This window comes from Nomascus leucogenys, chromosome 4 (genome assembly GCF_006542625.1).
Source record: "Nomascus leucogenys isolate Asia chromosome 4, Asia_NLE_v1, whole genome shotgun sequence".
Lineage (NCBI taxonomy): Eukaryota > Metazoa > Chordata > Mammalia > Primates > Hylobatidae > Nomascus > Nomascus leucogenys.
The window spans coordinates 21973177-21986725 of NC_044384.1; the positions used below are offsets into that span (position 1 = coordinate 21973177).

The following is a 13549-nucleotide window of genomic DNA, read 5'->3' on the forward strand; positions in this document are numbered from 1 at the left end:
TAGCCAGACATGGTGATACACGCCTGTAATCCCAGATACTCAGGAGGCTGAGGTAGGGGAATTGCTTGAACCTGGGAGGCAGAGGTTGCGGTGAGCCGAGATTGCACCACTGCACTCTAGCCTGGGCAACAGAGAGATACTCTGTCTCAAAAGATAATAATAATAAAATAATGTATGTCAGTTGTTGAAATTTTGGAAAATGAACAAGTGTGTGTGTGAATAACTGGGTGTTTTCTATATATATGGCTTTATAACTTACCTATTAACTTAAGGTCATTAATGCAATGTCATCAAATATTCTTCTGATCATCTAAATTGTTGCACATTATCCTATAATATGAGATGCCACAATTTATTTACACAGTCGACAATTGTAACCCAGCTTGCTTTTGGCTTTTACCGTTTTACATAATACTTGGCAAAAATCCTCATATAAATATTTGAAAATTTCCTAAGTGTCCATTTGTGAATGTAAAAATTATTTTAGAGGTCTAAGATTTGATGCAAAACATGCAATCAGCTACATAGTTCTACTTGAGGCAATTTTCACCCAAAATATATCATAAACCATAGTATGAAAATAGAGCATAGGCATCTCTTTGTGAAGCAGTTGTTTTTGCTTTAAATTTTTTTTTTTTTTTTTGAGATGGTGTCTCACTCTGTTGCCCAGGCTGGAGTGCAGTGGCGCTATCTCGGCTCACTGCAAGCTCCGCCTCCCGGGTTCACCCCATTCTCCTGCCTCAGCCTCCCGAGCAGCTGGGACTACAGGTGCCCGCTACCATGCCTGGCTAATTTTTTGTATTTTTAGTAGAGACGAGGTTTCACTGTGTTAACCGGGATGGTCTCGATCTCCTGACCTCGTGATCCACCCGCCTCGGCCTCCCAAAGTGCTGGGATTACAGGTGTGAGCCACCGCGCGTGGCTGCCTTAAATTTTTAATAATCATTGTGCAAGTTATTTAGCATTCCAGTGTTTTGATTTTTCTCCTCTGCTGGGTAGGAATAACAATAATACTGTTACTCACCATGGTGGTGTGGGAAGTTTCAAAGAGCCCATGTCTATAAAGTGCTTAGTGCAAGGCTTGGCATGCAGTTAACACAAAATAAATGCGAGCTGCTGTCATTAACAATACTGACTACATGGCACTGTGATGCTTATGTAAATGCCAGGCTGTGTGTCTGTAACCTGAGGTATTTGTGTAAATATTTTCCTAAAATAAATCTAAGTTTGTTCTTCTCACTTGTATGGAGTCATCTTATGCGGTAGATGCTCAAACGCAAATTCCAGATACAGAGTGGGCAGTGGTAGTTAGGAAGATAGAAAGGCTAGGGAGTGTTCCTGGGAAGTCAGTAAACTTGGAAGATCTAAGGTTATATTAAAAATGTTGTATCAGAACAAAGGCTCAGAATGTTAGTGTTAGCAGAAACCAGAAATCTTAGAGCAGTGGTTTGTCAACTTTGCCAGCAATCCACAGTAAGAAATTCAACTCCATTAACACTCACGATGCAAATAAACGTGTGAATGTGTACAACTATTTTATCAAGCAGTACTTATTATATGTGCTGTAATCTGATATTTTATAGCCTGTTTCATTTTATTTTAATGTTGATTGTTACCCACTAAATTTATTTCATTGGGTAGAGACCCCCTAATTTGAAATATTGCCTAAAATATATATATATATACACCCTTGTTTAAAAAATATATATATATGTATATACACACCCTCGTTTAAAAATAAAAGGTTTGCAGCTACATATTTTTTTAAAAAATCTTACCCAAGCATTTAATCAGTACTGAATGGTTTTGTTCTTGTTTACATGTTAAGTTGAATTTGGGGGTACTATTCCAGGATATTTACATGTTAGACAATGTTCTATAAAAGGGGCACTGTAACAGGATGCAGGCAGGATTCAACCAAAAACTGGGCAAGAGTCATAATTCACTCTGGTTTCTCTTTCCTTTTAAGCAGGTAGTTCCAATTTGCCAGCAGAATGAGTACAGAAAGAGACTCAGAAACGACATTTGATGAGGATTCTCAGCCTAATGACGAAGTGGTTCCCTACAGTGATGATGAAACAGAAGATGAACTTGATGACCAGGGGTCTGCTGTTGAACCAGAACAAAACCGAGTCAACAGGGAAGCGGAGGAGAACCGGGAGCCATTCAGAAAAGGTAACCACATGAAGTCCCGGTGACTAGGTCGCTTATAAATCTTCACGTGGGTCGTGGCCACACGTGCCAAAGATGATCGGTCTATTTTGCGTGGCCTAGGAGGGAATCTTCTCTGATCTCTTCTCAGGATGCGACTGACAGAATGGTGGATGGGCTTGGGCAAGTACCCATTGTCCTTAGTATGAAGGGCTGGGAGAGCATATCTGACAAGTTCTGCAGAGAAAATACATTAAGGTCTTTGTTAGTGTGTATATATATATTTTTTTTGAGACAGGGTCTCACTGTGTCTCCCCAGCTGGAGTCCAGTGGTGTGAACATGGCTCACTGCAGCCTTGACCTCCTGGACTCAAGTGATCCTCCTACCTCAGCCTCCTGAGTAGCTGGACTACAGGCATGCACCACTATGTCCAACTAATTTTTGTATTTGTGTGTGTGTTTGTGTGTGTAAATGGTATTTCACTATGTTGCCCAGGCTGGTCTCAAACTCCTGAGCTCAAGGGATCTGCCCACCTCAACCTCAAACTCCTGGAATTACAGGCATGAGCTATGATGTTTAGCCAGTGTATATATTCTTAAAATGGAGATATGCATGCAAGAATCTGCATGTTACTGCACCCAGAAATTTTTAAAGGATACATATCAATCAGTCTTAGATGTTAACTATTAGTATTGTTGGATTGGCGGTATGAGTTATATAAATAACCATCCTTGTGTGTGTGTGTGTGTGTGTGTGTGTGTGTGTATAGGTATATGGTCTGCCCAGGGTCAGGCCAGCATCAGAGGCAGGGTCTAGACCAAGGCCAGCAAACTTTTTCTGTAAAGGGCCAGCAAGTAAACATTTAGGTTTTGTGGACCACGTGGTCTCTGCCAATGTTGAGTGTAAGTGACCACAGACAGTACATCACTGAGGGCAGTAGAACTTGGCTTGCTTTTGCTGTGACGCCTTTTCCTTTGTGGCTTTTCTATTTCATCTCCTACTGGTTCTCCCACCCTGGCAAACAGATGTGGGCTTCTCTTGTAGCTCTTCTCCATGAACAAGCTGAGACTTTTCTCTCTGGACCCCAGATTTGATATCAGGCTGAAAATATTTCCTCCATGGTGTTCTCTAAAATCCTAGCCCAACAACCTTAGCATCACATTCACAGAAATCATTATTACAGTGTTCTGGTTTCAGCCCTCCAGACACGCCTCCCTGCAGCCTTAGTCAGAGAAGCCTCGGATTTTAGCTGGTTTTCCCGAGGTCTCTGTTACTGCCATTCTGCCCTTGCAGGCTTTCTAGAAGCCTCTTTTTGCCCCATGCCAACCTCCCCCTCTAGTTTCTCTTTCTTGGGTTCTGCTATCTGGATGAGCTATTTTTTTCTAATAATTTTAACCTGTAGAAGATGTGACATGCCATGAAATCCCGTTTCCGCAATGATTCTTCCTGTTCTGGTCACAGAATCTGCCCGTGGGGAGATTCTCAGTGTGGGGAGTGCATGTACCCCTGGGAGCCCCATCTCACCCAAATTTGGGGAGGCCATTGACTCCTGTATGTTGTTTGTCCCCTACCTTTCCATAGCAAACATTTAGATGCATTATCTCTTAGAGTGGGTTTCTGGTTTTGATTTCAAGCTGTTGAGGATTGAGCTTAAGTGCCTTCTGCCTTGAATCAGAACGTACTAAAATCATGATACTTGACCAAAATTAAAATGAAATTCCCGCCGGGCACAGTGGCTCACGCCTGCAATCCCAGCACTTTGGGAGGCTGAGGTGGGTGGATCACCTGAGGTCAGGAGTTTGAGACCAGCCAGACCAACATGGTGAAACATCATCTCTACTAAAAATACAAAAATTAGCCAGGCGTGGTGGCAAGTGCCTGTAGTCCCAGCTACTTGGGAGGCAGAGAATCACTAGACCCCGGGAGGCAGAGGTTGCAGTGAGCTGAGATGGTGCCATTGCACTCCAGCCTGGGCAACAAGAGTGAAACTCCAACTCAAAAAAAAAAATAAAAGAAAGAAAGAAAATGGAATTCCCACCAATCTGAACAGGAAGGTGGCCTCTGTCATAACAGGTCCAGACTGGATATTGGTGAACTAGCTAAAGCTGAAGCAGCCAGACAAGTTACAAGGAAGTTCTAGTTGATTGCCCAAACACTGAATAAAACATGCTTCTTCCTCATTCCTTTCCCCACGAATTGCACTGCTTAGTCTCCTATCACAATTTTGGAATCTCTACCAAATGTAGATATCTGATGGGGTGGCAGGAGAATTGGCTCCATGGGGTCAAGGGTCAACTTTGCTCTTGGTGCTTGGTGGCACGCCATCAGACGTGTAGTCCGGGACACAGCAAAGGGACCGGGATTGGGTGCCTGCAGAAATGTCAGAGAAGCATGTAGTGGGTGGAAACTCTCATCCCCTGTTTTTTTATAACTCTGCCTGCCCATTCCGGTGGTTAGGATCCTTTCCTGATCATTCAGTTTGCAGGTCATATGTTTTGTAGATTTCTACCCTCAGTATATGGGCATTAAAAGAGTTCAGTCTTGGCCGGTTGCGGTGACTCATGCCTGTAATCCCAGCACTTCGGGAGGCCAAGGCGGTTGGATCACTTGAGGTCAGGAGTTCGATACCAGCCTGGCCAACATAATGAAACACCATCTCTATTAAAAATACAAAAATTAGCCCGGCATGGTGGTGCACACCTATAATTCCAGCTACTCGGGAGGCTGAGGGAGGAGAATCGCTTGAACCTGGGAAGTGGAGGTTGCAGTGCACCAAGATCCCACCGCTGCACGCCGTCCTGGGTGACAAAGTGAGACTTCATCTCAAAAAAAAAAAAAAATGCTCAGTCTTGAACCTTAGTCATGTTTTCCAAGGGTGGTTTATATTCCTCAGGGATTTGGGTGTTTCTCGCTTCTCAGAACCCATATCAAATGACTTTGCCTGTGACTTTTTACAAAAATTCTTATTCTAATACCTCTCTGTGCCCTTCCCAAGCACACAGATGATGTTCAGTAAATGCCAGACCCCTTTCCTCCCATTTCCCATGTGCCCTGCCTCCCTCACAGCCAGTCTGCTCTCCTTCTCTCCTCCCTTCCTCTCTTTGCCCTCTTCATCCCTCTTTCCTTTCCCACTATATTCTCATTTGGGCAGTTTTCCAATTAAGGTCAGTGTCACCCTGACTTCTCTTTCTTTTTTTAATCACCATCTGTCTTTCTTGACATTTCACATCCTGAATAATTTCCTTCAGAGAATCAGTTCTTTAAGACATCAGAACATGAGTCACCCTGCGAGGTACCACCAGGCTGAGTAACACCAGGGACCAGCACCCATTCCAGCAAAGCACTGCCTAAGCGGCCTGAACTGCGCTAGTTTCTTTAATGAGGGTTGTAGCACAGAAAGTTGCTTTCTTTTTTTCTGAAGAAAGGAAATCCCCTAGCCCAACTAAGCTTTCCTGTTAAACAGGTGCTTTGAGAGACCCATTCAGAGTACTTTTCAGTAGAAGGACCTTTATTGTGTTTTGTGAGAAGGAAGGACAGGCACAAACATGCTGTTAGAATGTGCCATGGAGAAAGATAAGCCCACAGGTTCGAGGGGAGTCACTTTACCCTTTGTGTAAAGATTGAGTGAAGATTCTCAGAAATGAGTGGGAATGTTTTCGGTGCTATGGAATGAGCTCTGTTGTTTGCTGATGAACACACTTCTCAGCATGTGTTCTGGGAAACACTAGTTTTTGTATTTTTGGAGTTTTCTTGTTGTTTATTTGTTTGTTTATGTTTTGAGATGGAGTCTCTCTCTGTCGCCCAGACGGGAGAGCAGTGGCACGATATCGGTTCACTGCAACCCCACTCTTGGGTTCAAGCGATTCTCCTACCTCAGCCTCCTGAGTAGCTGAGATTACAGATGTGTGCCACCACACCTGGCTAATTTTCTGTATTTTTAGTAGAGATGGGGTTTCACCATGTTGGCCAGGATGGTCTCGATCTCCTGGACTTGTGATCCGCCAGCCTCAGCCTCCCAAAGTGCTGGGATTATAGGCGTGAGCCACCACACCCAGCCTTAAAGTGGTATCTTCATAAAATAATCTGGAATTAAGAATGTGGGGTCTTTAGAGCATCTATGAATTAATATTTAGTTGAAACCAAAACACAGATAAAGATGGCTCATTGAAACGTATCAATCGTGGGATATCCTAGGGAATCTGTGAAAAGTGCTGAGGGAGCTGTTCCACTTAATAAGATGCATTTTCCATTTTAGGCACATACCACATATAGGAGTCTACTCTGGCTACTTATTTTCTTTCTTTCTCTGATCGGTTGTAAATTGCCATCCACCTCCACGGCCTAAGAACACCAGAGTAATTGATGCTTGTAAAGTCGCAGGGTGAGGGATATTCCTGCACTGAGTGATTACTGATGGGGAAGGGTGGTGATACTGTGCCATCTCATTTTATTTTATTATTTTTATTTATTTATTTATTTATTTGACAGAGTCTTGCTCTTGTTGGCCAGGCTGGTGTGAAGTGGCATGATCTCAGCTCACTGCAACCTCTGCCTCCCGGATTCAAGTGATTCTCCTGCCTCAGCCTCCCGAGTAGCTGGGATTACCGGTACCCACCATCACGCCCAGCTAATTTTTGTATTTTTAGTAAGGACGGAGTTTTGCCATGTTGGCCAGGCTTGTCTTGAACTCCTGACCTAAGGTGATAGGCCCACCCTGGCCTCCCAAAGTGCTGGGATTACAGGCATGAACCACTGTGCCCGGCCTATTCTATTTATTTTTAAGATCTTGGGCAACATGCTCATTTTAGAGAATGTGCTTTCGAGTCATGTAATTTATGATTGAACCTTGGGTAAGAATCTCTTGCTCATGGAAACCTAACTCAGCTGGTGGTTTTCTTCCTGCTACTTTGCAGCCCAAGTTCAGAAGTAGATTTTTAATGATAGAAGTCACCATAGGAAGACACTGTCTCTTGCACTAACTGGGGGTTCTCAGTCCTGCCTGTACATCAGAACCTCTTGTGGAATTTTTACAAGTAGTTTACATATCACAGTCACAGTGTTACACTATTCTGGGTTTTTCTGTATACTTAACTGTTACCAGTGAGTTTTGTGCCTTCAGGTGATTTCTTATTGCTCACTAACATCCTTTACTTTCTGATTAATGTACTCTCTTTAGCATTTCTTGTAGGACAGGTCTAGTGTTGATGAAATCCCTCAGCTTTTGTTTGTCTGGGAAGGTCTTCATTTCTCCTTCATGTTTGAAATATATTTTTCTTCAGCACTTTAAATATGTCATGCCACTCTCTCCTGGCCTATAAGGTTTCCACTGAAAAGTCTGCTGCCAGACGTATTGGAGTGCCATTGTATTTTATTTGTTTCTTTTCTTTTGCTGCTTTTAGGATCCTTCCGTTTATCCTTGACTTTTAGGAATTTGATTACCAAATGCCTAAGGTAGTCTTCTTTGGGTTAATCTGCTTGGTGTTCTACAACCTTCTTGTTCTTGGATATTGATATATTCCTCTAGGTTTGGGAAGTTCTCTGTTATTATCCTTTGAATAAACTTTCTACCCCTGTCTCTTTCTCTGCCTCCACTTTAAGGCCAATAACTCTTAGATTTGCTTTTTTAAGTCTATTTTCTAGATCTTGTAGGTGTACTTCATTCTTTTTTATTCTTTTTTCTTTTGTCTCCTCTGACCGTAATTTCTAATAGCTTGTCTTCCAGCTCACTAATTCTTTGTTCCACTTAATCAATCCTGGTATTAAAAGTCTCTAATGCATTCTTCAGTATGTCAGTTGCATTTTTCAACTCCGGAATTTCAGCTTGACTCTTTTTAATTATTTCAATCTCTGTTACATTTATCTGATAGAATTCTAAATTTTTTCTGTGTTGTCTTGAATTTCTTTGAGTTTCCTCTTTGTTAAGTTTATCTGATAGAATTCTGAGTGTCTTCTCTGCACTATCCTGAATTTCTTTGAGGTTCCTCAAAATGGCAATTTTGAATTTTCTGTCTGAAAGGTCATATAGTTTTGTTTCTGCAGGTTTGGCCCCTGGTGTCTTATTTAGTTTGTTTGGTGAAGTCATGTTTTCCTGGATGTTCTTGATGCTTGTGGATGTTCATCAATGTCTGGGCATTGAAGAGTTAGATATTTATTGTAGCCCTCACAGTCTGGGCTCTTTTATACCCATCCTTCCTGGGAAGGATTTCCAGGTATTCAAAAGAACTTGGATATTATGATTGAACCCATATCTGCATTAGGGGGCATCCCAAGCTCAATAACACTGCATTTCTTGCAGACTATCTGGAAGAATTACCTGGATTATCAAGCCCATACTCTTGTTCTTGTTGCTTACTTTCTCCTAAACAGAATCAATCTCTCTCTCTCTCTCTTTTTCACTATTTCTCTCTCCCCCTTCCCCCCCTCCCTCCTCTCCCTTTGTCCTTCTCTCTCTCCCTCTGTTATGGGCCACCCAGAGCTAGGGGTGTGGTGATACAAGCACCACTATGGCCATCACCACTGAGAATGTACTGAGTCAGACCTGAAGCTGGCACCACACTGGGTCTCGCCATGGCCCACTGTAACCATGATCTGGCTGCCTATGTTCCCTCAATGCCCTGTCATGAAGCCAGACAGGCTAGCTTCAAGCCAGTGAGTTCCCCCAGGCTGCAGCCAGATCCAGAGATGCCATCTGGGAGCCATGGACTGGAGTCCAAAACCTTAGAAATCTACTTGGTGTCCTATCTATTCTACTGTGGCTGAGCTGACACTCAAACCATTAGCCAGTCCTTTCCACTCTTCTCCCCTTTCCACAGGCTCAGGGGCCTCTCCCTGTGTCCACCACCACCACAGGCCTATGAGGAGTGCTGCCAGGTTATTGCTGATGTTCAGTAAAGACCTACGGCCTCTTCAGTCAGCTTGTGGTAAATGCTTTCAGTCACCCTTCAGGGCAGTGAGCTCCCCTCTGGCAAAAAGCAAGTCCAGAGATGTCATCCAAGAACCTAAGGCCTAGACTCAGGGACCCCAAGAGGGGTCTCTATTTGTTGCTTTACCCCACTGTGGCCAAGGTGGTACCAAGTGCAAGACAGGCTGGGCGCAGTGTCTCATGCCCGTAATCCCAGCACTTTGGGAGGCTGAGGCGGGCAGATCACTTGAGGCCAGGAGTTAGAGACCAGCCTGGCCAACATGGTGAAACCCTGTCTCTACTAAAAATAAAAAAAATTAGGCCGGGCGTGGTGGCTCACTCCTGTAATCCCAACACTTTGGGAGGCCAAAGTGTGTGGATCATGAGGTCAGGAGTTTGAGATCAGCCTGACCAACATGGTGAAACCCTGTCTGTACAAAAAATACAGAAATTAGCCTGGCACAGCTGGGCATGGTGGCTCACATCTATAATCCCAGCACGTTGGGAGGCCGAGGTGGGTGGATCACTTGAGGTCAGGAGTTCAAGACTGGCCTGACCAACATGGTGCAACCCCGTCTCTACTAAAAATACAAAATTAGCCAAGCATGGTGGCACACACCTCTAATCCCAGCTACTCAGGAGGCTGAGGCAGGAGAATTGCTTGAACCCGGTAGGCAGAGGTTGCAGTGAGCTGAGATTGCACCACTGCACTCCAGCCTGAGTGACAGAGACACCATCTCAAATAAAATGAAATGAAATAAAATAAAATAAAATAAAAAATTTTTAAAAAATGACCTGGGCATGGTGGTATGTGCCTGTAATCCCAGCTACTCAGGAGGCTGAGGCATGAGAATTGCTTGAACCCGGGAGGCAGAGGTTGTAGTGAGCTGAGATGACACCATTGCACTCCAGCCTGGGCAACATAGCGAGACTCCGTCTCTGAAAAGAAAGAAAGAAAGAAAGAAAGAAAGAAAGAAAGAAAGAAAGAAAGAAAGAAAGAAAGAGAGAGAGAGAGAGAGAGAGGGAGGGAGGGAGGGAGGGAGGGAGGGAGAAAGATCAAGAGCAAGAGAAAGCACCCTTTAATTTTCTCTCTGCTTTCCTCAAGCAGAAGGAATCTCTCACCATGGCCACCACAGCTGGGAATGTGCTGGGTCACACCTAAAGCCAGAATATCTTAGCCTCAATTAAGGCCCACAGCCTTGGATATTAACTGGGTATCACTACTGTTTATTCAGGGGTCAAGGGCTCTTTCATCAGCAGGTGATGGATCCTGCCAGAGCTGGGTCCTTGCCCTGCAAGGCAGCAGGCTCCCTTCTGATCCAGGATTGTCTAGAAACATTGTCTGGGAGCTAGGGCCTGAAACAGCCTCATGACCCTGCCTGGTGCCCTATCCTACTGTGGCTGAGCTGGTATCCAAGATGCAAGACAAAGTTCTTTTTACTCCTCCCTCTCATCTCCTCAAGCAGAAGGAAGAGGTCTCTTTTGGAGCAGTGAGATTGGCGGGGAGGGGCCGAGCAAGCATTCCACTAGCTGCTCTGGCTGATGTCTCAGTAGGTCACGTGCCTGCTAAGTCAACTGCCTCCAAGTCCAGCTCAGCACTAGGACTTGCCTAAGAGTTGTAGTTCATGTGGCCTACACTGCCTTTCAAGTTTATTTAGAGCCCCAGAGCACTTTGGCCCTCGGTGACGAGGCTTGCCAGAATTCAAGTTCCGACCAAGGTACAGGAGATTCCCCTCTGGCTAGGGCTGGTCTAAATGCTCCCTCTATGGTCTGGCATCAGCTGAATTCAGCCTGCTTTTGCTTTCTACTGTCTGTAATAGGGCAGCACTGAGTTCAATGCAAAGCCTCACAATCGCTGCACTGTCCCTCTCCCAAGCGTACAGATTTTCTCTCCACGCCACACATCTGGTGCTGGGGCTGGGGGAGGGGTGGCATTGGCAATTCAAGACTATCTTTCCTACCCTCTTCAGTCCTTTTTCAGCAATATACAGTTAAAACCAGGTACTGTGAGTGCCTGATTTTTTGGTTCTTATAAAGGTGCTTTTTTGTTTGTAGATAGTTGTTAAATTTGATGTTCCTATGGGAATTACAATTAGTGGGTGCTTCTATTTGGCCACCTTGCTCCTCTCCATATTCGCTATATATATATATATATATATATATATATATATATATATAGAAGCCAATAGAGGGAAGGAGTGGAATCACAAACATTGCTTTAAAACAGTAATACATGTAAATGAATCCAATTAGAAAAGGGTCCAGAATGAAAATGAAGTTTTCCTTCCTGCCTCTTCTGTCCCTCAGTCATGCAGTTTCCTTTCCAAAAAAAAAATACTGCTGGACTGGGCACAGTGGCTCACACCTGTAATCCCGGCACTCTGGGAGGCCAAGGCAGGAGGATAGCTTGTGGGCAGCAGTTCAAGACCAGCCTGGTCTGCAAAGCAAGACCTCATCTTTACAAAAAAATTTAAAAATTAGGTACGGTGGCGTGCACTTTAGTCTCAGCTACTCCAGAAGTTGAGGTGGGAGGATCACTTGAGCCCAGGAGTTCAGAGTCTGCAGTGAGCTATGAGCATGCCACTGCACTCCCACCCAGGTGCCACAATGAGACTTTGTCTTTTAAAAAAATGACAAAAAGAAACTATGGTTACCAGTTTCTCAAAATATGTCCTTCCAGAGAGATACACGTTTGTATGCGCAAAGAATGCTTACAAACTTGCTTCCTTATATACCCATACACATATGCAGAAACATAGATGTGCACGTGTGTGTACATATATGCATTCATATTGTGTATGAATTCTGTGCTTCACATAGCTGAAAGCATAAGATGGTAGATACCCTTATGCTTTTTCTCTTAACAGTGTAATTTGGGGGTCATTCCTATCATATTTATGGGGTCACCTCATTCTTTTTTTGCTGACTGCATAGGCTTTCATTGTAATCGTGTTTAACTGGCTGCTCCCAGTAGGCATTTGGGTTGTTTCTAGTCATTCTGATAAGTAGGGCTGCACTGAAAAGCCCTGCAGTAGGTACATGGGGGATATTTCCTAGAAGTGTGATTGTTCGGTCAGTGCATGTGTGTGTTAAATTTTGAGATCTGGCCAAATTGTTCTCCATAAAGGCTACCTCGGAGTGTCTGTTTCTCTGCTCTCTTTTGAACCTAGAATGTCATCCCAAGCATTACCATGTGCCAATATTTTGCTATTATAGGATAAAAACTACTATCTCAGTGAAGAATTGCATTCCTCTTTTAGGAACCCAAGTATCTTCTCACAGGTTTAAGAGCCATTTGAGGCTGGGTGCGATGGTTCATGCCCATTATCCCAGCACCTTGGGAGGCCAAGGTGGGCAGATCACCTGAGGTCAGGAGTTCAAGACCAGTCTGGCCAACATGATGAAACCCAGTCTCTACTAAAAATGCAAAAATTAGCCGGGAGTGATGGCGGGCGCCTGTAATCTCAGCTACTCGGGAGAGTGAGGCAGGAGAATCTCTTGAACCCGGGAGACAGAGGTTTCAGTGAGCTGAGATCGCATCATTGCACTCCAGCCTCAGCGAGAGCAACATTGAATTTCCCTTTGTATGAACTGTCTTTTCATGCCCTTTACCCATTCTCTCTTCAATTGTTTCTATTGTTATTTTTTTTCTTTTTGATGTTGGACTTTTTATCTTGTTTTCCTTGTTTGCTGCAGTGTGTACCAACCAGTGCAGCTTCTTGGTTGTTGGTGGGTCTGTAAGCAAGCATTCGGAGCCGGCACAGAGAGGATGAGGGGAGTGCTGCACTCATCTGCTCTTCCAGATGGCACTGATCAAAGGACGTGGTGACCATGGGAACACTCTGGAGAGCACGTAGCCATATTTAAATATATTGACAACACAACCATTTAGTAGACTTGGGGTGACTTTGAGCCACATGTCACATGGCAGCTGTTAAAATCATCTCTGTACATGTACATGGATAGTTCTGATGGCACACCCTTGTTAGCTTTGTAGCTTTTAGCTAAAGGGCCATATGGTGAAGGTGCATTTTTTGCACTTCTTATTTCTTCTCTTTTCTTTGTCAATATATCCATTCTAGAAAATGAGATGAACCAGGCACAGTGTGGTGCATGCCTGTAATCCCAGCTACTCTGAAGGCTGAGGCAGGAGGATCACTTGAGCCCAGGAATTTGAGGCCAGCCTAGGCACTGGGCAACATAGTGAGACTCCATCTCTTAAAAAAAAAAGAAAAAGAAAAAGTGGCCAGGCATGGTGGCTCAAGCCTGTAATCCCAGCACTTTGGGAGGTCGAGGCAGGTGGACCACCTGAGGTCAGGAGTTTGAGACCAGCCTGATCAATATGGTGAAACCCCGTCTCTACTAAAAATACAAAAATTAGCCAGGCGTGGCGGTGTGCACCTGTAGTCCCACCTACTGGGGAGGCCGAGATAGGAGAATTGCTTGAACCTGGGAGGCAGAGGCTGCAGTGAGCTGAGATAGCACCACTGCACTCC

The 13549-nt window shown here is 44.2% G+C and overlaps 1 protein-coding gene across 1 annotated transcript in view; it reads left to right on the plus strand.

The window, feature by feature from the left end:
* Nucleotides 1–13549, plus strand: part of ATP8B1 (ATPase phospholipid transporting 8B1) — a 145887-nt gene that overhangs the window by 64774 nt on the left and 67564 nt on the right. The window contains exon 2 of the mRNA XM_003264274.4: nucleotides 1973–2175. Within this exon, the coding sequence (XP_003264322.1) occupies nucleotides 1995–2175 (181 nt within the window). The 5' untranslated portion in view covers nucleotides 1973–1994. The remainder of the gene's footprint in view (nucleotides 1–1972; nucleotides 2176–13549) is intronic.